Source organism: Danio aesculapii, chromosome 17 (genome assembly GCF_903798145.1).
Source record: "Danio aesculapii chromosome 17, fDanAes4.1, whole genome shotgun sequence".
NCBI classification, from domain to species: domain Eukaryota; kingdom Metazoa; phylum Chordata; class Actinopteri; order Cypriniformes; family Danionidae; genus Danio; species Danio aesculapii.
This window is the reverse complement of record NC_079451.1, coordinates 4,145,104-4,172,060: the sequence shown is the minus strand read 5'-3', so window position 1 is coordinate 4,172,060 and position 26,957 is coordinate 4,145,104. Positions and strand designations below refer to the sequence as shown.

General features: G+C 37.6%; 1 protein-coding gene across 1 annotated transcript in view; it reads left to right on the top strand.

The window, feature by feature from the left end:
• The window catches only part of daam2 (dishevelled associated activator of morphogenesis 2), a 79,370-nt gene extending 52,997 nt beyond the window's left edge, over positions 1–26,373 (top strand). Inside the window, exons 11-25 of the mRNA XM_056476466.1 lie at positions 189–327; positions 3,892–3,950; positions 4,027–4,211; positions 5,990–6,379; positions 6,568–6,675; positions 9,603–9,709; positions 11,860–11,944; positions 12,089–12,195; positions 13,996–14,084; positions 18,879–19,047; positions 19,229–19,336; positions 19,461–19,521; positions 19,945–20,076; positions 22,187–22,357; positions 25,029–26,373. Of these exons, the coding sequence (XP_056332441.1) occupies positions 189–327; positions 3,892–3,950; positions 4,027–4,211; positions 5,990–6,379; positions 6,568–6,675; positions 9,603–9,709; positions 11,860–11,944; positions 12,089–12,195; positions 13,996–14,084; positions 18,879–19,047; positions 19,229–19,336; positions 19,461–19,521; positions 19,945–20,076; positions 22,187–22,357; positions 25,029–25,244 (2,126 nt within the window). The 3' untranslated portion in view covers positions 25,245–26,373. The remainder of the gene's footprint in view (positions 1–188; positions 328–3,891; positions 3,951–4,026; positions 4,212–5,989; positions 6,380–6,567; positions 6,676–9,602; positions 9,710–11,859; positions 11,945–12,088; positions 12,196–13,995; positions 14,085–18,878; positions 19,048–19,228; positions 19,337–19,460; positions 19,522–19,944; positions 20,077–22,186; positions 22,358–25,028) is intronic.
• The last annotated feature ends 584 nt before the right edge of the window (positions 26,374–26,957 follow it).

Below are 26,957 nucleotides of genomic sequence, written 5' to 3'. Positions count from 1 at the left end.
TATATAATGTAGCTCCTGGGACATATTTGGCGCTCTCTAGAAATGTATATAGAGGTACATATTCAGAATAAGCCTAGGTTGGGAATTGCATATCCTAAAACATAGTTGTAAAAAGTATGTCTCAGAACTTTTTGGGAAGTTCGTATATTAGGAAAATCTGATTTATAACATTTGTAAAACATTTTCAGATAAACATGATGCAGGCAGCATACAGCAGTGGCAACTTCTAGACCGCATTCTTCAGCAAATTGTTCTACAAGATGAGAGTGGAGAAAATCCAGATGTTTCACCCCTGGAGAATTTCAATGTTAAGAATATAATAAAAATGTAAGTGCTCAGTTTATAATGCTTTCTTGTTTGTCTGTTTATTTATTTATATTTTGTTGTTGTTTTACGTCTATGCGTTCCATTGAGTTTCAGACAGTGTACCAAAAACGGTTGAATGCAAACTGGTAAAAGCAAGCACAGGGGAAAAAAAATTGCTAGCGTTGCATACTGTTAGCAAACATTAAAGAATTTTATCTGTGCATTCGTATTATAATATAACTATTTTCAGTGCCTTACTGAATCTGCATCTTGTCTTTTCACATATATCTGATTTATTTGCTTTTATTTCATTAAAATTTGTATTTTTTGATGACGTTAAAACAAAGCCAAAATAATGAAAGTTTAATTTTCCAATACAGGCTTGTAGCTGGCATTTTATGGTTGATCCTTACAACAATCTCTACAAGTCTGTCTGTAATAGAAAGAAATATGACATCCTGTACATTAACGCCTTTTCATCTTCATTTTCAAACAGCAGATTCATGTTATTCAAATATGTCTGATTTGGTATCTCAAACTCTGACAGTGAACATTATTTGTCTCTGTTTTATTTGCCTCCTCCTATAGCTATGGAAAACGACACATGTCAAGGTTTCTCTTTAGATTTCTTTAATAGTTCCTCCCACAAGCCTGCAACATTATCTAATTATAACATTCATAACCAGACTAAACTTATAAAAGTAATAATTGTTTTATATAAGCAAATAAACGTCTTCCCCAGCGTCCCATCATTGCTTTGGTTTTACGGTGTATTAATCCAAATTTAAAGACCCCATGAAATCTTTTGTCATCTGTGTTAGAGGTAAAGAGAAGGAAAATATCACAGACACTAGCACTGGTAACTAGTTGGTGCTGGGGAAAAGAAAGTGACTAACTTTTTTGTCACTTTCTTTTACTAGGGAGTGGGACAATGTCCTTAAAACACAATTATTGGAGAAAATATATATTTACACAGTAGCCGCGTTTCCACTATCGCGCCTAAAGCGAGCGAGCCAGGGCGAGCCAAGGCCAGTCGCGTTTCCACTATCACTTCCGGGGCGTAATCGGGCCAAAGCGGGGCTTCCTTGGGGCCAGCGTCCGGCCTTTTTCGGCCCGCCGAATACCTTGGGCCAAGGAGGGCCAACTGGGGCTTCAGGGCGGGGTTACGTACAAAGGCGGAGTTTTCCTGTCAGGTAAAGAGGAGACAAGATGCTTTCTTCCCTTACATTTGTTTTGCTATCGCGCTTGATCAACTCACTAAGAAGAAGAAAAAATGGATAGCAGACAGTACTAGTCAGTTGAGGACACCAGGGCTCTTCTGAACATTTGGGCCGAGGAAAATGTTCAGAGGCAAATAGACGGCGTTTGCAGAAATGAGGACGTTATCAAGTACATCGTACATCGCTGTCTGGCCTTACACCAACAGACCACAAACAGTAAAAAAGCAATCGCTTCGGTGTTCTCCATCTTCCTGCTCTCGTAGTGATGCCAGGTTGTGTTTGTGGTTATAATTTCAGTTTTTTGTTCCCGCTGAAGTGGGCGGGTTGTGTGACGGGTTGTGTGACGTTTCATTCGGGGGACGTTCTGGGGTCGGTGTTTGCGTGACGCGCTGCGAGCAACTAGTCCGACAGTGGAAACACGACATGATTTCGGCCTCATTTCTCAACCTCCCGGGCTATTGGCCCGGCCTGGCCCGATTAAAGCCCTGGCTCGCACTGGCCCGATAGTGGAAATGCGGCTAGTGATGTGGAAAAGTGTTTGCTCTAAAACTCCATAGCCCCATGTGAAAAAGTGTTTTCCTCCTTACTGATTTCTAATTTTTGCATGTTTGTCACACTTTATTGTTTCAGATAATGTAAATATTAGTCAAAAAATACACAAGTAACATGCAGTTTTTAAATGAAGACTTTGAAGACTGTGATAATTCATCTGTGTACCAAAATATCCTGAATGTGAATGAGAATATCCAGACGGCCATCTGTTAGTGACCTCAAGCTGAAGCAAACTTGCGTTCTGCAGCAGGACAATGATCCAAAGCACACCCGAAAGTCCACTTCTGAATGGCTAAAGAAAAACAAAATAGTGCGGCCTAAGTCCTGACCTGAATCTAGTTAAGATGCAGTGGCATGACCTTAAAATGGCTGCCCATGCTTGAAAACCCTCTAATGTGACTGAGTTACAACAATTCTGAAAAGATGTGTGGACCAAAATTCTACAATGCTATAACAGACTCATTGTAAGTTGTCAAAAGATAGTAGTTTTTACTGCTAAGGGTGGCTTAACCAGCTTTTGTGTATTTTTTTACACATGGCTTTGTAGGTTTGTATTTTGTTTTCCCTTAATAACAAAAACCTTTGGTCAAAAACAGCATGATGTGTTATCTTTGACTAATATTTACATTTGTTTTGATGATCTGATACATTCAAGTGTGACAAACATGCAAAAAAAAAAAAATCATTAAGGGGCAAATACTTTTTCACACCACTTTGTGTACATGCAAAAACAAAATTCAGCGATTAGCCTGTTTGATTAGCTTAACCTTTTAGGGCTAATCTAAGATATCAAGTCTACATACTAAACACAGATTTTGCTTTCATGGCGTCTTTAACATTGACTTTTGTTTTTAAACAAATAACAAGCAGCAGTTTCATCAAATAAATAGCAGAGGTAAGTACAGGAAATATAGCAATAATGTACACTGTAAAAAAAAATCCAGATTTTTACAATGTTACTGTAATTTTTCACAGTAAATTACATTAGTAATACTTTACAGAATTTAACTGTAATAACTTACATGAATGCATTGTGTTCAAATTTTATAGTGAAGTTAATCAAATTAGCGTGATTACAGCAAATTACTGTAAAAAGGGCTATATCTTTTGCATGCTAGTTATAGGTATTCAAACTCTTTTTATTTCATTCAACATTAATACAAATAAACCTTTATGCTAGTATTGGCACTTTTTTTTTTGGATATTTAGAAATAACAGAATGTTATTGCATCCCCTAAAGCAATTAGGAAAGAAAATCATCCTGTTTTAAAATGATATTAATATCATGGTAAATTTTCATTTTTGAGTGCACTGCACCTTTTTTATTTTATAAGGTTAATATGGAAATATGAAATCATATCTAATGATCATAATTTTGTGTTTAGCCAAAAACTTAATAAACTGGAACAAAAGTAATTGATTTATAAAACCAAACACTGTTAAACACCCAACATGATTTCAAAGTCAGAGTAAATGTCAGAATGACAAGCCGAGGAAAACCTGCTTTACAGTAAAATATAGTTAATTCTACAAGATAATACTGTGAAATCGCAGTAATGGACTACCAGCTGTGAAGTTACACTATGTATCTGTAATTTTTACAGTAATTTAATGTAACAAAATTTACAACAAATTACCGTTTACTTTCTTACAGTAATTTGTTGTGAATTTACATACAGCATTTTGCTATGAAAGTAATGCAATTACACAGTAATTTACTGTGAATTTAAGGTCAAGTTTTTTACAGTGTATATTATAAACGCTGGCTTTAAAATGCGCAACATAATGGCAACTGGGTTTCTTTCATCTGCAGGCTTGTCAATGAGAATGAAGTCAAACAGTGGCGAGACCAAGCAGAAAAATTCAGAAAAGGTAACTGTACAGTCATCTTGTAGCTCAACCTGACTGAAGTTATGTAGTGTAACAAACAATACATGTGTGTTTACAGAGCACGTAGAGCTGATGAATCGGCTGGAAAGGAAAGACAGAGAGTGTGAAACAAAGACACAGGAGAAGGAGGATATGATGAAAACACTCAACAAGATGAAGGACAAGTTGCAGAGAGAAGGAGTGGAGTTACGTTCTGCCAAAGAACAAGTATTAGACATGTCCTCCCGCATTAGCGACATTTCAGTGAGTTTACTATTTGTGACTTCTTTCTTGTGTACTGTGGTTGAATGAGTTGCATAAAGTTATAGGTTATTAACATATGAAACGTACTCACTATTTATTCACCCTTAAGAGGTTCCAAACCTGGTTCCAAATCCGTAAGCAAAGCGGTTTTCAACGTGGCTTTACACGGGATATGAGAAAATAAAGAGTTAGTACATGCAGTTACAAGTAACAAAACACAACTAAACACATAATTTGCAAGCTAGAGTAAACGAGGCAACAATTTTAATTACACATACTTACACTTGTGAAATGGAGGAAGAAACTGATCCATGTTCTGATATAGTCCCTTACATCAGTAGTCTTTTCTGATCCTTCCTTTAACAAACGGCCGATAAATTCTTCTTTGTAAGCATGTAGTTTCCAGAAGCACTGCACAAGGCTGGGCTATAATGCTGCAAAAATAAACCTTAACCACTGACTCTTCACAGTTTCATCTTTGGGTAGAGACTTTCAATAATATCCAGCTAAGCACAGCATGCCGTGACTTCATTCAACCGGCATCTGTGTGTCTAGTCTTTTTTTCTGTGTTAGTGGGCGGGGCCGCAGGTTTCAAATCTCCCGGGTTTGTGTGCGCAACTACTGGGCGGGGCTTGTGTTTCGTAGCCGCATCATCACGAAACACCTAATGACTCGTTATCAAGACGACTCGTTTGAAGCACTATGAGTCGACTCTTTTATAGATCAACAGTTTTAAACACTGTACACTTACAGATTTAAGCCTTAGCTGGATATTTCACTTCACTTAGAGCTGTGTTACACACTACATGGAAGGGCATTTTCAAAAACCCATAATATGGGCTCTTTAATAAAGCAAACAGAGTAACCATTACTATATGCCTGAATAATAAGAGATATAAATGTTGATTGAATAGTTATTTATCATTTACTAACTCATTTTGAATTATCCTAAAAGCCACCAACTACTCTTAAATACAAATAGTGTGTAAATAGTGCAATACTGAATTTAGTAATGAACAATTAATAAGTAACACAGTATGAAAATACAACCATTAAGCACATTTTAAATGTGTTTATAAGTCAAGAATAGAGCATTAGTAGCTTCAGTTATAACTGTTTTTAACATCTATTGATGTATTGACCTAATAATGCTTAGCAGATAATGAATTTATTGTTTGCTAATGTTTAATAGATAAGAATTTGTGTGTAACAATAATAATAATAATAATAATAATAATTCCTTACATTTATATAGCGCTTTTCTGGACACTCAAAGCGCTTTACACATTGGGGGAAAGTGTGCAGCATCCACTTGGATGACGCGACGGCAGCCATATTGCGCCAGACCACACACCACACACCAGCTGATTGGTGGAGAGGAGACAGAGTGATGAAGCCAATGATGATATGGGGATGGTTAGGAGGCCATGATAGACTGAGGCCAGTGGGCAAATTTTTAATTTGGGATTTTTAACGACCAGAGTCGGGACCTCGGTTTAACATCTCACCTGAAAGATGGCGCTCACTGAGCAGTATAGAGTCCCTGTCACTATACTGGGGCATTAGGACACTCGCAGACCACAGGTTGAGCACCCTCTGCTAGTCTTACTAACAACACTTCTGGCAGCAACCTAGCTTTCCCATGTGGTCTCCCATCCAGGTAGTGACCGGGTGCAGCCCTGCTTAGCTTCAGTGGATGACCATGTGAGAGTTGCAGAGCGCTAGCTGCCGGCGAATTATAACTATAAAGTATTAATCATTATATTTGTTTTTTACAGTATGTTGGAGTTCCTTTATCCTTCCCTCATCCGCTCCCTGGCAGCCCAATGCCTCCACCTCCACCTTCACCACCTATAATGTTGGGTGGCTCTCCTCTTCTTCTTCCTCCTCCTCTTCCTCCACCACCTCCTCCCCCTCTTCATCCTCCACCTCCTCCTCCTCCACTTCTTCCTCCTCCTCCTCCTCCTCCTATTGCTTTCTCCAGTCCACCCCCACCACCTCCTCCACCCTCCTTTGGGTGTCCTCAACCTCCACCTGGAGCCCCGCCCATCTTTTCTGGGATTCCACCTGGACCTGCTTCGATTAGTTCCACAACCAGCCCGCAGACAAAGAGTATCCCCCAACCCTCTCAACCACTCAAATCCTTTAACTGGTCCAAACTGGGAGGGGTAAGTCATGAGATCCACCCAAGGTCTTACATTAGGATTGTTTTTAGATGAATTGATTGCATTTTACCACTCCTCAATTTCTCATACTTGAGGTTAATGCAAAGATCTTATCAGAAATGTATGTTATTGTTTAATACTAATGCTTGAATCCAGTATCTTCATAGTTTCTTTTCTTATAACTCTTGCAGAATGAGGTCACTGATACCATCTGGAATGGGATTGATGACAGAAGGGCCTTTAAAGTTCTTGACCTGAAAGATATCGAGAAGATGTTTTCAGCTTATCAGAGGCAGCAAGTATGCAAGTGTGCAAGTTGTATCTTCAATGTGTGCTTTCAAAATCGGTCAGTTAATATAGAGAGATATTTCTAGACTAACTTCTGGAATTATTATTTTTTTGTCATAACATCAGTGGTGTAGTCCTAAAAAAATAGGTGGTGTACTATTACCCACCCAATCCAAATTAAAAGTAGGCAAAGAAACGACGAAAGTCAATGTATCTTTGATTCATTTGATTTATATATATATATATATATATATATATATATATATATATATATATATATATATATATATATATATATATATATATATATATATACACACACACTGCACAGCTGTGGTTTGCTGACTAACTAAAAAACGAGTTCAGGAGCGGGATTCTGCCGTCGTTTTTATATCAAATTTAAAAGGGACTGAGGCGATCATTTAGTAGTGTACAGGTAATCGCAAAGGTGTTAGGGGGGCTGAATGGAAATATAGGAGGGCTAAAGCGACGCCCATGCAGTTTTATAATTTTACTTGAACATTTCAGCGAGACTTCATTCAGCTGATTTGTTGTGATCTTCGAAAAACTCAAATACTCAATAGACAAAAATTAGGGAAGTCTATTCACCAAAACAAGTGAGCATACAGAGGGTTTGATCCTCTGAAGTCGTAATACCCAAACAGCTCATGGAAAAAAGTAGGCATACTGAGTATACGTGCGTATAGCAAGGACTACACCACTGCATAACATCTATGAACATCATGGCACAGTCACTATGAAAATCTTTATTTCAGAATTGTAATACAGATGTCTCAGTGCTTTGGGCAAGAAATAGTGTTTTATTTAGAATAGAAATGTTCCAATATCGACATTTGGTTTTGTCATAACAGCTTGACATTACTAAGACAACAAAACCAGCCTGATCTCACGAGAAAACGTAACTATTTTACGTTTTGTCAGTTTAGTGGCTAATTCGTACGAATTCATACGAGTTCAGTCGTACGAAATTGTACGATTTTAAAAAGGAGGCGTGGCACCTAACCCCACCCCTAAACCCAACCGTCATTGGGGGATGAGCAAATCGTACTAAATTGTACGAATTAGATCGTACAAATTCATACGAATTAGTCACGAAGTCACTAAAAAGTTACAAATTGCCGTGAGATTGTGTAAACAAAACTTATCATAACTCTGTCATGAACATGACTGTCCAACACAATCTCACGGCAATTCGTAACTTTTTGATTTAGTGGCTAATTCGTATGAATTCGTACAATCTAATTCGTACATTTTCGTACGATTTGCTCATCCCCCAATGACGGTTGGGTTTAGGGGTGAGGTTAGCTGCCACGCCTCCTTTTTAAAATCGTACAAATTTGTACGACTGAACTCGTACGAATTCGTATGAATTAGCCACTAAACTGACAAAACGTAAAATACTTACGTTTTCTCGTGAGATCAGGCTGGACTGTCACGAGGCCTTTATAATTGTCAGGAATTCCAACAGCATCATTAATATTTCTCTTGATCTCCACAACATGAATTGAATCTGTTGTTAAAATGAGAGTTAATGTCATTAAATATTAATGATGCTGTTATAAAATAATTTGACAAAGTATTGGCCATTTTACTGAGAAATGAATGACACTATTATAATGACCCCATGACAGTAGTGTTTATGATTATTCCAATCATGTTTATGGTTTATGAAGTTGTCTCGGTAATGTCAAGTCATCATGACAAAGACACTGACAGGTTATGAAGATATGTTTCAAATAGTCATAGAAAAGGCATCTCAAACAATGTCTTTTTTGCTTTTAAAACGACATACCTAAGCGAACACAGTTGTCATAAGCATGCATAACATATCCTTCATATTCATGACACACCATTCAATTAAAGAGTTACTGATTTATTTCAGAAGAATAACTTCTGGAGGGAGTTTTAGCCAGAACATCTATGCTTTGTGATAGAGAATGAGCATTTTGAAGCAGCTGTTCTTTACTGAATTGTAATACACTGTTGATGCCTGAAGTGTTTCAGTGCATTTAGAGCAGAAATGCTGCAGATATTCTCTCATCTTTCAATATTGACATTATCAGAGGGATTTAAAAAAAAAAACAATAACTGTAATTTACGTTTTGAGTGAGATTTTGAAGCCTGCAGGATATTCTTTTGTCTTTTATTATTTTCATTAATTGACATCAATCACTGTTTATTATTCATTCGAATGTAAAGGAAAGTATCATGCATATACTTCTAAATGTTTACTTTTCTTAGGCAATGAAGATGTAACTTTTAGATATGGAGCTGCTCATTTTGTTTTGAACTGTATAGATCTAGTGTGCAGTTATAAGATCGTGCTAAACTATTGTGATAGCTAACAGACATTGGCTAAAGATGTTTTTTCAACATTACTTTTACTGTTGAATCAAATGTAGCTGAGGCATGTTTTGGATAGAAATGACCCTCCACCGTTCCTTCATTCTTCATGTTACAGCTCAAAGTGAGGGCTCTGTGAGGACTGGGTATGCTCTCTTTGGACCACCATGGAGTTACATGACTAACCTCATTGAGCATTCACAGAACAGGAAACGGTCTGGATCTATAAATAGATGAATGTTTTCCATGAAAAAGCCAAGTAACTTTCAAGCATCTGTGATGCTTCAGCTGCATATTCATGGTGGAATAGTGTTCTGAATAGTGGCCTGTCGAGATTAAATTGGAAGGTTATATATATGTGTACATTATATTGTGTATTTACTTCTCAATGCAAATACTTAAATATCTTATTCAGCATTTATTAGACTAAAACGAATTAAAAACAATAATAAATTTGTCCTAATTGAAACTTTGACTACCTTATAAAAAAAATCTAACTTTATTTTACACATTCGATTAGCAGAATGTGAATCCAAACCATCCTGTTGATTGTTTTTTCCTCGCTCTTTTGCAGAAAGAGACAGGATCAATGGATGACCTTAATCTGAGCACACGCAAAGTCAAAGAGCTATCTGTCATTGACGGGCGGAGGGCCCAGAACTGTGTCATTTTGCTTTCCAAGTATGTACATACGATGTACAAGTCAGCATTGCTGGTATATTGTTAATGTCAACTTATTCCTTATCTTGGACATGAATCTGTAGGGCACAAAAGTTTAAGCTAATTGGTTCTTAGTAATAGACGAGATATTTAGACCCCCAGCCACGCAACCTCGTTTGGCAACACTTTTTAATGAATCACTTTCATTAAAAAAAAATACATTAACAAACATTATATACATGATTATAAATTAAAATAATTATAAATGTTAGTCAATTTTAAATTCATATATGATCATGCATTTTATCAACATATTTTAACATATTGCAAACTAATTATACAGTTTTTACAAAGCTTATTTTACTGATTAAAATCCTTTTTGCAGTTAAGTGCAAAATTATTTGCCCTCCTGTGAAATTAGTATTCAAGTTATGTTAAACAGGAAATTATCATAATATTTCCTATACTATTCTTGGTCACATTTTATTTTAATGTACAATTCAAGATGTTAACTAAGCATAACTAAGACCTTTAGCTACAGTAAATAAACTACTAATTACTTGCTTATTAATAGTAGAGGTTGGTCTATTGGGTAGAATTAGGGATGTAAAATAAGATAATACTTGTTTATGATTAAAACAAGTGCTAATGAACAGTTATATATATTTAATTCCTAATTTGCCCGTAGAAACTGATGTGAATAGTTACTTAGACTAAAGTGTTGCCTTTTTTACTCTGGAGAAAGTCTTATTTCTTTTAGTTTGGCTGGAATAAAAGCATTTGTATATGAAAAATTATGGTCAATATTTATTAGCCCCTTTAAGAATTGATGTTTTATTTTATTGTTACAGAACAAAATATTGCTATACAATGACTTGCCTAATTAACCTAACTTGACTGGTTAACCTAATTACCCTAGTTAAGCCAGTTAATTTTGAGCTGAATACTAATATCTTGCTAAATAAGTAGCAAAATATTAATATATATGTACTGTCATGGCAAAGCCAAAATACGTCTGTTGTTAGAAATTAGATATTAAAAGTAATGTTTAAAATGTGTTGAATAAATCTCTCTATTAAAACATCCATTGGGAAAACAATAATTACACATGAAGGCTAATAAGTTAGCCTTAGACTGCATTTAATCTAATGCACTTTCACATTGATAAATGTTTTTAAAATGTACATTAAAACGGTCCACAAACTGCTCATATTGACATAATTTCAACTCTTAATGATATTGTGTTCAGGTTTGTTTCTTTGCCCAATTTAAAGTATTAAATAAAAGTATTTTAACATCACTTTTATTTATTACTTTAGATAATAAAGTCAAAAAAAAACAAACATAAAAAGCTTATTATAAGTTGAAATTATGTCAGTCATGTCAACAATATTTGTAAACATTTGTAAAATTGACAGTAACCATGCAGTATCTGTGAATTACTGTAGATCGGGGTCACCAATCTCGGTCCTGCAGGGCCGGTGTCCCTCCAGGGTTTAGCTCCAACTTGCCTCAACACACCTGCCTGGGTGTTTCAAATATACCTAGTAAGACCTTGATTAGCTTGTTCAGGTGTGTTTGATTAGGGTTGGAGCTAAAATCTGCAGGACATCGGCCCTCCAGGAACAACTTTGGTGACCCCTGCTGTAGATGTTTTTGCCATGTACTGCTTGTGTATTCTTACTACAGGTATAAACAAAGTTCTGTGGTTGCAAGGACTTATGATAAAATAGGAGGTTATATGGTATTTAAATGGGACCTTAACTTTGTAACATCGACTAACTCATTGATTTGAAACTGTCAACTAAGTCTCTTTACAATTGACTTTTGGGTTTAGGTTAGGTTAAGTAATAATAGCAGCTAAAAGCTGGATTAGTAACAACCATTAACTTCCTATCTGTATCATAAAGCTTTAAAAGGCAGTCCTGTGACAAAAAATTACTTAATTAGGACGGGAAAAGAGTAATGTTCTGTAATTTGACCTGCTTTTTTTAATTGATCAGAGCTGAAGAGAGAGAATATTGATTGCACAAAAGGCCATCCATAACATCACATGTCAGACAGGACTTAATGCACGGCACCATATTGTTGTTTCTATTGGTGATTTTTGCTTTAGTAAAAAAAAATAGTAGTAATTCATGTAATAAAGACAACACTTTCTTTTAATATAGGCTAAAAATGAGCAATGAAGAACTAAAAAGAGCTGTTCTAGAGATGGACGAGAGGGAAGAGCTGGCTAAAGACATGTTAGAACAGGTGAGTGCTGTATAATAATGTCAGTTGTTGGTCAGAAACTAGTATGTTTTTGATTAGTACGCCTAATACTTACAAGCAAACACTCTGCATGTGTAAATGTTTGTTTGTTTGTTTGTTTGTTTGTTTGTTTGTTTTATTTTACAGCTGCTTAAGTTTGTTCCTGAAAAAAGTGATATTGACCTTCTGGAGGAACACAAACATGAGCTTGAGCGTATGGCCCGGGCTGACCGCTTTCTGTTTGAGATGAGCAGGTACTGCTAAATAATCAAACTTTAGATTTAAAGGGCCCATAGTTTACCTCTTTTTTATGATTTAATATTAATATTATGGTTCTTCTGAGTGTGCCAGTTTAGGTTCAGTTTAAAACACAATTCAGATTGTTTTATTATAATGTGTTAAAAAGTGTCATGTTGGGGGCGTGTCCACAGTTCGCTGATTTATGGGTGTGTTGCTTCACATGTAAATTAGTTTCGGCTTCCCGCCAACGTAACAAGGGGCGGGGCCATGAGCTCACCTGCTCTGCGTTTGCAACAGAGTCTGACAGGCAGACAGAGAAAAAGCTGGAGTGAGAGGATCAGCATTCAGTCGTACATGTACGACTCGGACACAGACCAAGCAGAGAGTACAAAATCATTTGTGTCTTTGTACTGTTTTACAGCCAACTGTGTGCTAGTTTCAAGTGTCGAGCTTGTACACAGAAACTAATAACCACGCACACTGAATTAACTTTGACTGAGGCACCGGATGCGCCGCTCGAAGCCGCGACACGGCACACCAGACACTCTCTGTGGCGCACCAGAAACATGAAGTATCCTGAATCGTCGCGCCACGCATTTTTGAGTTCTAAACATAGGTTTCTGCAGCGGTCCGCGGCGCCCAGCCGTCGACTTGAGTGTACCCTGATAGAAACCTATGTTTAGAAATCTAAAACGCATGCTAGTTAAGATCACAGGGAGCTTCTGGGATCGCGAGAAATGCAAACGGCTGAAGTATAAGGTAGACTCAATAAGAAGTACACATGTTTGCAAACCTACCTAAAGATACAACCAATAATTCCGATTAGAGCGATAATGTGGAGAATATTGCTCTTGTGTTGAGCCCAATGAGCCTTGCATCTAAAAATAGAGCTAGCGTGTTCCTTTAGTGATATCGCTTCGACTCACGCTGAAAATGGCGGACGTGAATCAACAAACTGAGGATATGATGACGCGCCTGTCAATCAATATTGGTGGGCGGGGGGACCGCTCTCCTACGTAAAGTAGCGGTCGATCTGAAAACAGCTCCAATTGGTCCACCGTTTTTTATGTTGTTAAATTGAAAAAAAGCTCTGGGTGTGCTTATATCACCCCAATATGACAGTCTATACACCATACATGCACATATGCCTGTCCAAACAGCTTGAAAAGTAGATTTTTTACCATAGGTGCCCTTTAAAAAAGTGATCAATTGATGATTTTAGAACAAAATCTCTTTAGATCAGTTGTTCCCAAAGTGGGGGTTGCGGGACAATATTGGGTGGTTGCTTGATGATTTAAAAAAAATGATAATAAAATCAAATCATTTTAAATAAACTATTAGAATTACCATTTCATCCATAACCTACATAAGATAAAAACAGTATTTAATAGTTACATAAAACAACAACAACAAGCAAATAAAAAGCCATCAGCCTTTTTTTCTCCTTTGGATTGTGACACCTGGGATGTTTACTTTTTATTTATGACACAGCAATAGTGTCAGCTGCAGCAGATTTTACGGCACCATGGTAAACTTTACTTTGGAAGTGAATGTCAATTATTTATTAAATTATCCATTAATTGCATTTTATTAACGCCTACACCTACTGCACTACAACCCTAAACATTATAGTAATGTAAAAACAGTAATTATACTGAGTGTTATTCCAAATATGTATAGAAAAACCCATTCAATTGTATTTTATTAACATCTACCCCCACCCCAACCCTCACAGTAATGTAATCTTTGTCATAAATTAGTGCATGAAATCTGACTTTTCATTCAATTCACCACAATGGCTTTGTCTTTACCAGAATTGACCACTATCAACAGAGGCTCCAGTCGCTTTTCTTCAAAAAGAAATTTGCTGATCGCCTAGCAGAGACAAAGCCAAAGGCTGAAGGTAAGTAGATTTTGCTGGTATGCTACTAAAGGTGTAATATTGTCTAAGAAACTGTTGTGTAAATGTGATGTGGACATGGATATTAGGGCATAAGTTAGAGATACATAAGTTAATAGAGGTAAAGTTGGTTTTACACATGTTAAACAAAACAAAAATGCACCAGTTGCAACCAATTAAGATGAGAGTTTTAAAAAAACATACTTGGTATACAGTTAAAGGGGACATGAAAACAAGTGAGTATACCAAGGGTATACGCAATTATTGATCCTCAGAAGTGGTAATACCCAAACAGCAAAATTATTAGCCCCTTAAAGCTATATTTCTTTTCGATAGTCTACAGAACAAACTATCGTTACACAATAACTTGCCTAATTACTGTCATCATAGAAAAGATTAAATTAATCAGTTATTGGAAGTGAGTTATTAAAACTATTGTGTTCAGTGGGCCTAATAATTCTGACTTCAACTGCATATAATTTATTTATTGGTAAACTTCACAAAAGAATAAACTTTCTGAGATTTATTCTGAGATTTGTGTGTGGTGGCATCAAGCGATAACCTCCCGCTCTCTCTCGGGAAGCCAATACGGAAGTAACTGAAACTGCAATTCATCAAAATTCCGCTAGTCCTGGCTCCATAATAGAGCAAGTTGCAATTGAGCCCACTGTTAGAATGGCCAACTTTACAGCAGAAAAAAAGGTGTTTACAGCCTGGTACAAAGAACGATTTTGGTTCATATAGCTATTATTACCCTCCATGACAACTGTGAGGGGGGTGAATTTTTTTTTTACTCATCCATTTCCTTTATATTAGGTTATATTAAGGTTGCATAATTAAGGGCGTGGCCACTTGAGTGACAGCTAGGTCTTGCTGGTCGCCGTCACTTCACCTCAGCTGAATCCGCAGATTAGCCACTGATCTCGGCATATTCATCGTATTTTTGTGTTGTTTTATGTGGCTTTACCCAGTCAGCTGCCTTTTGGACTTATTTCTTACAATTATCAGATGATATGGGATTCTGTGTGCATTTAATTGTGCTCACAAACCATTCACGTGGCCTCCGTTTCCCAGGTGAGTAGGGTAATATACTTGTATACCATCTCTATAAATGTATTTGTTTTATTTAAGATCATTTATCATTAATATTTTTCTTTAGACCCGTAAAGCACTCCAGAATCTGACAGATTGATTAGCTGTAGGCTCTAGAACAGTCATCTGAAGCGTTGTCATACAGTGTTATGCTGGAGTTCATCAATAGTCTTGCATTTACTAACACACACACACACTAAATCTGAAGTGTTTGGACGTATTTCGCGTTTTCCTCCTGTTGAAAAGCGTCATAAAAACAATGTTTAGTGGCTCAGTGTATTACTACAGTGTTTTTGAAAGTCTAAACACTTTATTGATATAGTGTACAGCCAAGCACATGTGGTCAGAACACAAACGAGTCGCAGGTAATGAAGTATCAAGCGTTTCTCCCAAAGAAAAGTCTGTCTTAGCCAGGTCTAAGCAAAGTGCCAGCAGGTGTGTGTAGCTCCGCTCACTCTCCGCCTCTTTGCCCTTGTTTGGTATCCCGCCGTGGGTGCGATGACGCGCGAACAAAATGGCGACGGTTGGCCGCGCCTACTTGTAGCTTCTTTTGCAGTGTTCAGAAACCTATGGGTCACGTCATGGATACTCCGTCTATATATTTTACAGTCTATGGGTGGCATACATGCATAATACATGCCTAAAAGTTTTCATTCATTACTTGTAAATGTATGCATAATTTTTCCTTTTTTCCCCCACACTTATCTTCTATCACCCGTCTGCATGATATGAATTCTCTAGCGTACACCCAGACATTCTGGCAAACTGTGGACAGGCATCAAAGTTGCATGCCCTTTGTGGGTCCCACTGGAGCAACTGCAGTAACACAGTGATGGGAAATACATGAGTTGAGACTACAGTTCACGCAGTTCACATGCTCACAGAAAAACATGTGAGGTTCAAGATCAGCTTTGTATTAATATATTTCAGTAGTGGGAACGTTCACATTGGGCTATATATAGACTCAGCTGTGTAAACCGAGAGAAGTGCTGGAGTTCGATTTAGATTTTTGATCATTTATGCTGGCTCTACTGTGGGTTATTTTATAGTGAATCATGTATAATTGTATGTTATTCCATCTTTCAGTAAATGAGAATTGTGCTCATGAATAGATCCAAATAGAACCTGCTGACTTTGCTACGGTTTCTGCATTTGATCAGTTGAGCTACGCGTCGTTGGATTTGCTCTTCAGTGTTTGGACTCTCAGTAGTGATTATTAAACCACACTGAACTGAGCTAAACTGAACTGAACTTAAACACTACAAACTGAACTACACTGTTCCAATCTACTATGACCTTTTATGTGAAGCTGCTTTGACACAATCTACATTGTATAAGCGCTATACAAATAAAGGGGAATTGAATTGAATGAGGAGAGAAATGAGATGTGGTACAGTAAGTTATGTGTGGTGTTAACAGAGCTGAAGGTAATACACTCAGGATTAATTCTCTCCCAAAACAAAAGCGTACAGATTATTTACTCCAAGACTATTCAGTCCAGGATTTTGTGTTCTTTCTTTCATTTGTGAAGACATCATATTTGTAGCTAAATGGGAATTTTCTTCATATTGTGGACATCAGTGTTTAAACACTTCCAACATGCAGTTTAAATGCAGCTTCAAGGGCTCTAAATAATCCCATCGGTTAAATAAGGGTCTTGCCTAGCAAAATGATCCAGTTTTCGAAAAAAAAAAAATTCATGGCTCATTGTTTGTTGCCAGTGATGTTGTAGTCCCATCTTGTCTAAATGTGTAGTGGAAGTGCTGCCCCCTGGCTCTCAGGAACTGGCGGTTTTATACATTCCCTTACCTCCATTAGGCCGCGACTAAGGGATGAGTCCCACGGGGCGCTACAAGTAGTCATTCACTTAAGTGGTACGTGTCGTCCAAATATTGAGTACGATCCCTCGCACCAACTATGCGTCATCTGGCAACTTATTTCCATTCAAAAATTTCCACGAACAGCCTAAATTCCCTTGCTGTAGGTAATTTTGAGAGACCCACTTAAGTAAACACTTACTAAATGGAATGTAAACTGCACAGATGCACAGATTTCTGCATTTTGGAAGAGACTCAAGAAAGGATGAAAAGTTTCAAATTAAAATTGGGCCAGTATTTGTCTGTATTTATCTGTATTTTTTGTTCTGGAAGTGACAATTTAATCAAGTTGGTAATAATTCACAAATGAACTCATAAGGTTGAGGGTGTTCCATTTCTGCACATGTTTGTTTCATGTGTGCATTCTTATGCATACACACTCACTGGCCACTTTATTAGGTACACCTTACTGGTACCGGGTTGGACCCCCTTTTGCCTTCAGAACTGCCTTGATCCTTCGTGGCATGGATTCAACAAGATACTGGAAATATTCCTCAGAGATCTTGCTCCATATTGACATGACAGCTTCACGCAGTTGCTGCAGATTTGTCGGCTGCACAAAGGTGCTCTGTTGGGTTTAGATCTGGTGATTGTGGAGGCCCTTTGAGTGCAGTGAACTTATTGTCATATTCAAGAAACCCGTGTGAGATGATTCGCGCTTTATGACATGGCGATGTGTTGTACGTTCAAAGATGCTCATCTGCATACTTCGGTTGTAATGAGTAGTTATTTGAGTTACTGTTGCCTTTCTATCAGCTGGAACCAGTCTGGCCATTCTCCTCTGACCTCTGGCATCAACAAGGCATTTGCGCACACAGAACTGCCGCTCACTGGATATTTCCTCTTTTTCGGACCATTCTCTGTAAACCCTAGAGATGGTTTTGCGTGAAAATCCCAGTAGATCAGCAGTTTCTGAAATACTCAGACCAGCCCGTCTGGCACCAACAACCATGCCACGTTCAAAGTCACTTAAATCACCTTTCTTCCCAATTCTGACCATGTCTACATGCTGGCTGATTAGAAATTTGTGTTAACAAGCAGTTGGACAGGTGTACCTAATAATGTGGCCTGTGAGTGTACTGTATATGGAAATACTTTACCCAAAAATGTATATTCTGTCACCGTTTTCATCATCATACTGTATAGCCCCTTTTATATTACATGTTTTTGACTAGATCAAATCTTGATGTGTTGTAGGAACCATCATAACAGATCAGAAGTGTACTGCCAGAAGTGTACAGCGTACTGTAATTTTGCCAATTCTAAAGCCGTGTACTGAAGAGTTTATGTGATCCTATTGGTCACCCTTGTGACGGAACTTGCCATAGATGAAGGGGGAAAATATGTAAACATGATAGACTTTCTGCGATCATGTCGTGGAGCATCGCAGACATGTATTCGTTGTTGTGCACTATGGCACACAACATGAGAAGAACTATTTAATCTTGCATCTCATGCTCATTTTTCATTTACAAATCCCCACAACAACCTACATCAGGCATGTCCAAGCTCGGTCCTGGAGGGCCGGTGTCCTGCAAAGTTTAGTTCCAACCCCAATCAGACACACCTGGGCTAGCTAATCAAGCACTTACTAGGCTTTCTAGAAACATCCGTGCAGGTGTGTTGAGGCAAGTTGGAGCTAAACTCTGCAGGACACTGGCCCTCCAGGACCGAGTTTGGACACCCCTGACCTACATGAAGCAAATCGGGCCAAAATCTGGAAAACAAAAGTGTAATCTGAATGGGGCTAATGTCATTACAAACCCCAACATGGGGGCTACAGTAATGCATCAGTAACCATCTTTGTTTTTTCTCATTTCATTTCTAGCCATTCTGTGCGCGTCACGCGAGGTGATGAGTAGTAAGCTCCTGAGACAGGTTCTAGAAGTGGTTTTGGCATTCGGGAACTTTATGAACAAAGGACAGAGGGGCAATGCATACGGTTTCAAAGTGTCCAGTCTTAACAAGATCATAGACACCAAGTCAAGTATAGACAGGTCAGGAGTTTCAGCTTGCTTATTCAAATGCAATATTTACTGTCACTATTTTCAGCCTAACACTACTTTTTCTTACAAGTTTAATAGAATAAATGTTTCTGAAATGAACTACTCAGCATCTAAGTTCAGTCGCTAAATTTGGATGACACTGCTATATTTGAACCTTACCAATTTTCAACAGAAACATCACCATGTTGCATTACCTGATCATGATCTTTGAAAAGAATTACCCTGACATCCTCAGTATTCAACAGGACTTGTGCAGTGTATCAGAAGCCGCCAAAGTCAAGTGAGTCGTATCCCAGCATAATGATGAACATGACTATCTACTCAATATTAGCAGTTGTTTTTGGTAGGCTGTTACAATATGTTTAGTTGGTTAGAACAATTTTTGATTGCTGTTATTCTCACAGTCTAGCTGAGCTGGAGAAAGAAGTTTCCAGCATCAGGAGTGGCCTGAGAGCTCTAGAAGTGGTGAGTCATCTATAATTTATTCCTGTGGCCAAGCGGTGAAATATGAATGAAATGAAACATGAATTCAAAATGCAAACATAGGAACTTCCACAATGAAAAACGATAGATTAAAGGTCACAAAAATAAGTGGTAACACTTTATTTTGATGGTCCGTTTGAGTATTAGTAGACTGTCTGCTTAATATCTGCTGATACTGCTCCTTCAACAGACGTTTAACTGACTATAAGAAGCTTTGCAAGTACATGTCAACTTACACTCACCCTAACCCCAACCCTAACAGTCTACTTACAATCCAATGAGAATTAGTTGGCATGTAGATGCAATGTAACTTAACAGACCATCAAAATAAAGTGTGACCAAATAAATACATCTGTCGACCCATTTAACAAAAAAAAAAATTGTGTTTTATTGTGTTTACTTCAGGAGTTACGATATCAGCATAGCCGAGCATGTGACAGAGGAGACAAGTTTGTCCCAGTGGTCAGCGACTTCATCACTGTGGCTAGCTTCAGCTTTTCTGAACTTGAGGAACTTCTTAATGAGGCCAAGGATAAGGTAACGTCCATTCATATTCATTCACAATAATTCTCTCAATGTCTAACCTTCATCCATTCATATCCATCAAACAAACTAACAAACATTTGTTCCTCCATTTCACCAATGTCCATTCCAAAAAAAAAAGTCGACTAAAATGATTAGGGCCGAGCAATTCATTGAATTTGCAAATCCTTTAGAGCAAAACTGCGATTGTCATGCACATCTTGTGAAAGCAGCTTAACACACTGTAGAAAGTCAGAAAAAAGGAAGTGCTGTACATTTTTTATGAATTGTGGAACATTCCAGCAATTCAGATAAGCAGGGGAGTGTAGAATGCTGGTGTACTGTAGTTCTAGTTAAATTAAAAATGCTTCAGTTCAGTCATTGTTGAGTACTGTCGATTTCTGGACAGGGTTTTTAATAAGTTCTTTCTCTTTTTTTAAAACATTTATTTGTGATTGTTTTCTCAAACATTTTGTACAATCAAGTTTGTACAACTTGATTGCCCCCCCCCCCCCCCATTTTTGAACTTTGCCGCCAAAATGAAGTAGCAAACAAATAAACTTAAAATACAATTACAACAGGAATAGATAAAAGTATAACAAAATGGAAAGTATTAATAATAATAATAATAATAATAATAATAATAATAATAATAATAATAATAATAATAAAGATCTTGCTTTCAGTTTCGGGCTCAGGCACGTTTTGCACTCACACACAAGTGTACCGCACCAAAGCCCATGTAAACTGCGCTCTGGCACACCTCTTCCATGAGTGCCTGAGCCCGATTCAGAGCACTCACACTTCTCAAACTATCCGCGAAATGGGCCTGGACATGGTTCGGATAGCATAGTGCGAGCAGGCCCTTAGTTTCAATTCTTAATTCCAAAGTTTTATATTGAATTCTACCGCAGAGCATATATTTTATTTTAATTATATTATTATATAATGTCATTTTCTACTGAGAAAATCTACTACACTGTGAAAAAAAAATATTGCTGGTTTAATTTTTTTTGGTTGGGTCAAATGAACTTTTCTAGTCAATTCAACTTACATCAATCAAACTGACTAAAAATATTAAGTTAAACGTTGTATATTGTAAAAAAATCTAATCGAAACCTGATTAACTTATTGAAATAAGTTAAAGTAACATAAAAAATATTTGTTGTCATGACTTTGTCATATTTTTACACTGTAAGAAAATCTACAAAAATTTTCTGTTTCAAAATAAATACAACACAAAATGCATGAAATTTACCATCAGTCAGTTTTTTCGCTTGCAGAATAAATGAATGATAAAAGTTTTGGGAAATTTAATAAAAATTTTCTTACATTTGTTTGTGTGAAAGCAACACATTTTGTGTCAGTTTGGCTAATTGTAAGAACAATTTTACAACATGGCATCAGTACTGCACAGTGCTTATTAGGGGTCGAAAAAGCTGAGATCTCCAGCACAAGGCCAGATACTTTCACACAAAGGAGTCTTTTTAAATTACATTTTAGAGGGCATTTAATTCCCTTATTAAGAATTCTAATCTTGACAACAACAGATTCTATCAATGCCCTTAAATAATTGTGTATCTCTCGTGTCTTCATGGTTTCAGGCGTTCACCCATTCTCATGCACTGTGTAATACCATTCCACCTGGTGCAGGCATGGTACATCAGCAGTCTCTTGACTATATTGCCAGAATATAAAGTTGAAATTGACCCTGATAAGAGGGCATATGTCCAACAAACAAGGCATGACCTCAGTAATACATCATACACACGACAGGAGTAAATAACTGTGTTTGTACAATTTGGTGGCAAATGTGATAAGAGTTAACTTTGCATTAAAGATGTTGATAATAGAAACAAAATACAATATAAAAGCATCAAATCAATGGCTCTTTCAAAGGATACAGATGAGATGCTGTTTAGGGTCTGTTATGTAATCTACACTTTAGGTACAAAAGGATACCTTTAAAAGAGTACCTCCCCATAATGTTTGAGTTCTGAGAGTGTATCTTGGTCAACCTTAGCCTTAAGCTACCAACTCAAGGGTTACACATTCCTTTGTGTGTCATTGTTGTTTCACAGCCATAGTCCACAATCCTAATGACTCTTTTTCCTCTTCACTCCAGTTTTCCATGGCTCTGAAGCACTTTGGAGAGGAGGAAGGTCGAATGCAACCGGACGAGTTTTTTGGAATCTTTGACATCTTCCTGCAGTCATTTAGCGAGGCCCGACATGACCTTAAGAACATGCAGAGATGCAAAGAGGAAGAAGAGAGGAGAATACGCTTGGAGGCGATGGTAAATAGCCAGAAAATACAAACTACATACAATTTTTATGCAGACAGGTTCACAATTTTTTTAAAAGATCTTGTTAACAGTGGGCGACGCAGTCGTGCAGTAGGTAGTGCTGTCGCCTCACAGCAAGAAGGTCGCTGGTTCGAGCCTCGGCTGGGTCAGCTGGCGTTTGCATGTTCTCCTTGCGTTCGCGTGGGTTTCCTCCGGGTGCTCCGGTTTCCCCCACGCTCCAAAGACATGCGGTACAGGTGAATTGGGAAGGCTAAATTATCCATAGTGTACGTGTGTACGCAACAGAGATGGGTTGGCGCTGGAAGGGCATCCGCTGCATAAAACATGTGCTGGATAAGTTGGCAGTTCATTCCGCTGTGGCGACCCCAGATTAATAAAGGGACTAAGCCGAAAAGAAAATGAATGAATGAATGAATGTTAACAGTGTGGTCTCTAATCTTAGCTAGATTTAATAATTTCTATGTATGCTGAACTGTCAAGACAGAGCAAGAACGACATTGAAATATGTTTAGCCAATTATTGTGTTTAATTTATTGTAGCTCAAATCAGGAAATATGAATAATTCCTGAAATGTTCCTCCATAATGCTAACATTCAGAGCTCTATTTGAATGATCTAGGCGCAAATTCTTAGTCCGAGTCCACTTTCACTATTTAAGGATGGAAAAATATGCTTTGCACTGCGGTGCATGGTTTAACAGGGTTGTGCTTATTCTCTTAAATCTTACATTTTTACTGCACATACCATCCAGTGACCCCCTACTGGACAACATTATCATGCCTAAAGACTGCAGAGCGCCGAGCACCCACATATTTTTCACCAATCACAGCCTGATCTGTCGGCGAGCTCGTTAACTTCCAAATCGGGCTCAAATCAGGCTTAAAATCCTGTAGTGTGAACTAGGCTTTAGGTGCAAAGATTTGTTTCAAAACTATTTCTACATTCAGTTCTAATTTCCAGCAAACGAGTAAATGAACAATAATAACCAAGTGTGGTCAAAACGTTATATCCAAACACAACATCGTATTCCTATGCCACATATGGTGATGCATACATCTCCAACACCCAACAGATGGACAAATCTAAACTTGTTTTTAACAAAACAAATATAAATACGCATATAATAAATAATATTGCTATAATAATAACATGTAAATATAATGTAAATGTAAATTGGCATGAATAAACTGAAAAAGTCCTATAGACATGAAAAAGGCATGGAGGTAATGTTTTTTTTTTTATCTACAGGTAAGGTCAGGATTATTAGCCCCCCTTTGAAAAATAAACACGGGAGCTAATAATCCTGACCTTACCTGTATGTAGTAAATAATAATTTTTATAACATTTTAATCATTTTTTTTTCATATGTAAAGATATTTGTGTATTAATGTGTACATCTTATTTGTATTAAAGGGCACCTATGGTAAAAAAATCTACTTTTCAAGCTGTTTGGACAGACATATGTGCATGTATAGTGTATAGACTGTCATATTGGGGTGATATAAGCACACCCAGTGCTTTTTTTTTATTTAACAACATAAAAAACAGTCATGAAAACCGGTTTTCAAACCGACCGCAACTTTACGTAGGAGAGCGGTCCCCCCGCCCACCAATATTGATTGACAGGCGCGTCATCATATCCTCAGTTTGTTGATTCACGTCCGCCATTTTCAGCGTGAGTCGAAGCGATATCACTAAAGGAACACCCTAGCTCTATTTTTAGATGCAAGGCTCATTGGGCTCAACACAAGATCAATATTCTCCACATTATCGCTCTAATCGGAATTATTGGTTGTATCTTTAGGTAGGTTTGCAAACATGTGTACTTCTCATTGAGTCTACCTTATACTTCAGCCGTTTGCATTTCTCGCGATCCCAGAAGCTCGCTGTGATCTTAACTAGCATGCGTTTTAGAATTCTAAACATAGGTTTCTATCAGGGTACACTCAAGTCGACGGCTGGGTGCCGCGGACCGCTGCAGAAACCTATGTTTAGAATTCAAAAATGCGTGGCGCGACGATTCAGGACACTTCATGTTTCTGCCGCGCCACAGAGAGTGTCTGGTGTGCCGTGTCGCGGCTTCGAGCGGCGCATCCGTTGCCTAAGTCAAAGTTAATTCAGTGTGCGTGGTTATTAGCTTCTGTGTACAAGCTCGGCACTTGAAACTAGCACACAGTTGGCTGTAAAACTGTACAAAGACACAAATGATTTTGTACTCTCTGCTTGGTCTGTGTCCGAGTCGTACATGTACGACTGAATGCTGATCATCTCACTCCAGCTTTTTCTCTGTCTGCCTGTCAGACTCTGTTGCAAACGCAGAGTGGGTGAGCTCATGGCCCCGCCCCCTTGTTACGTTGGCGGGAAGCCGAAACTAATTTACATGTGAAGCAACACACCCATAAATCAGCGAACTGTGGACACGCCCCCAACATGACACTTTTTAACACATTATAATAAAAAAATCTGAATTGTGTTTTAAACTGAACCTAAACTGGCACACTCAGAAGAACCATAATATTAATATTAAATCATAAAAAAGAGGTAAACTATGTGCCCTTTCCGTCATCATTTCTGTGTATTTTTTTATCTTTTCGGATTTAAACGTTTAACCTTTTTATGTGAATTATGATCATGACTTATGATTGTTAATTTGTCCATCGCAGCTCAAGGACCAGCGTGAACGAGAGAGACGAGCAAAGAAAGGCACCAAAGGCAGTGCGTCAGAGGAGGTGGGGGAGTTTGATGATCTTGTGTCAGCACTTCGCTCAGGTGAAGTCTTCGACAAGGACTCTAAACTTAAACGCAACCGCAAGCGCTCTGTAAACCAGCTGGCTGATGCCGGAGGTCGGGAAAGATCAGTCACCAAGATGAACTATTGACCACAGTGAACATAGTCAAGGAGACCAGGCTTTATATATTCACACGCTGATGGGGAACTCTCATTAATAGGATAATACTCACTATTTACTCACCATTAGTTCCTTTATTATTTTTTTAAGAAGATATTTCAAAAAAACCAATGACAATTGACACCCATAGCAGGAAAAACTATTATTATGGAGTCAAGGGCTAATGTTTTTCAACATTTTTTGTTTAACAGAAGAAAGAAACTCAAAAATGTATTTGTCAAGTGAGTAAATGATTACAGAAATTTAATTGCATGTACTATCCCTTTAAATGCCATTCACTGCCCTCTGCTTTTGCTTTTGCACAGACCACTAATAACTAACAAGGCTCATCCACTTTCTTCTCGGTGAGTGCACTCATAAATCCAAGAGCAAAACTCTTACTCTTGGTTTTTGGCACGACCAGTATTCCAACCTGGGAGATTAGTGCAAGAATAAAATGTAAGACTTGGTGTGATGTTTCACAATGCATCTTCTCTAGCAGAGTCCATTTGCTTCACCCTTTGCGCCTGCCAAGTCATCTCTTGGCTGTCCATTCCCTTGCTCTAACTTTACAAGGTTAAGAGGTGATCCCATTTCGGAAATTGGGAAGATGTAATAAAAAAGAAAATATTGTTGTGATTAGTTTGGAAATATGGCACCTCAGGTTGGGATACTCATTTAGCAAGTGCCTATACTCTAATGGCATTCCAAGGACTACCTCTTGGATGGGGATAAAAGCACTCACACTGAGAGATACAGAGAGTAATATGAAACCTGAAGTCTCGAAATGCACTGACTTAATGAAAGAAATTTTGATTTATAGTTCGGTTTATGTCTTTTCAAGTTAAATGAGCACAGAAGATTGACATTGTGCACTATTGAAGACGCACTGTAGTATTCTTTTGTTTAGTATTGTTTAGCACCTTCTCTTTAATGGCATTTTAAGGACCCACACTGCAAGAAATGCTTTTCTTACTTCGATTTTTTTATCCTGTTTCTAGTCTAAATATCTACAAATTCTTATATCAAGAAGCATTTCTAGGTAAGCAAAACATTGTCTTGTTTTGAGAAATAATATGCCAATATTGAGTGAGTTTTTCCTTAAAGCAAGCAAAATAATCTGCCAATGGGATAGGCAAAGTAATCTTGTTTTTCCTTTTGACATAAGATTATTTTGCTTACCACATTGGCAGATTATTCTGCTTGTTTTAAGGAAAAACTCACTTTATTTTGACTCATTATTTCTCGAAACACGACATTATGTTTTGCTTAACTAGAAAATGCTTCTTAATATAAGAATTTTTAGATATTTGGACTAGAAACAGGATAAAAAATATAATTAAGAAAAGCATTTCTTGCAGTGCATGAATATGTTTATACCAATAGATGGCTTGATATGGACACGTGGTGCTAATCTTCCATTTTAGTAGGTGAAGCTCTATGTTCCCTGACTCTTCTTAAACTAGAGGGATGTCTGTATCAGAGCAAGGACTCATATACATATTTTTGTGAGCCAGGGGAATAATTAAACTGTCCAAAAGCAAACTAAGCCATACCATAAAGGGTATGCAGCAACACAATCTCACGGCAATTCGTAACTTTTTGATTTGGTGGCTAATTCGTATGAATTCGTACGATCTAATTCGTACATTTTCGTACGATTTGCTCATCCCCCAATGACGGTTGGGTTTAGGGGTGGGGTTA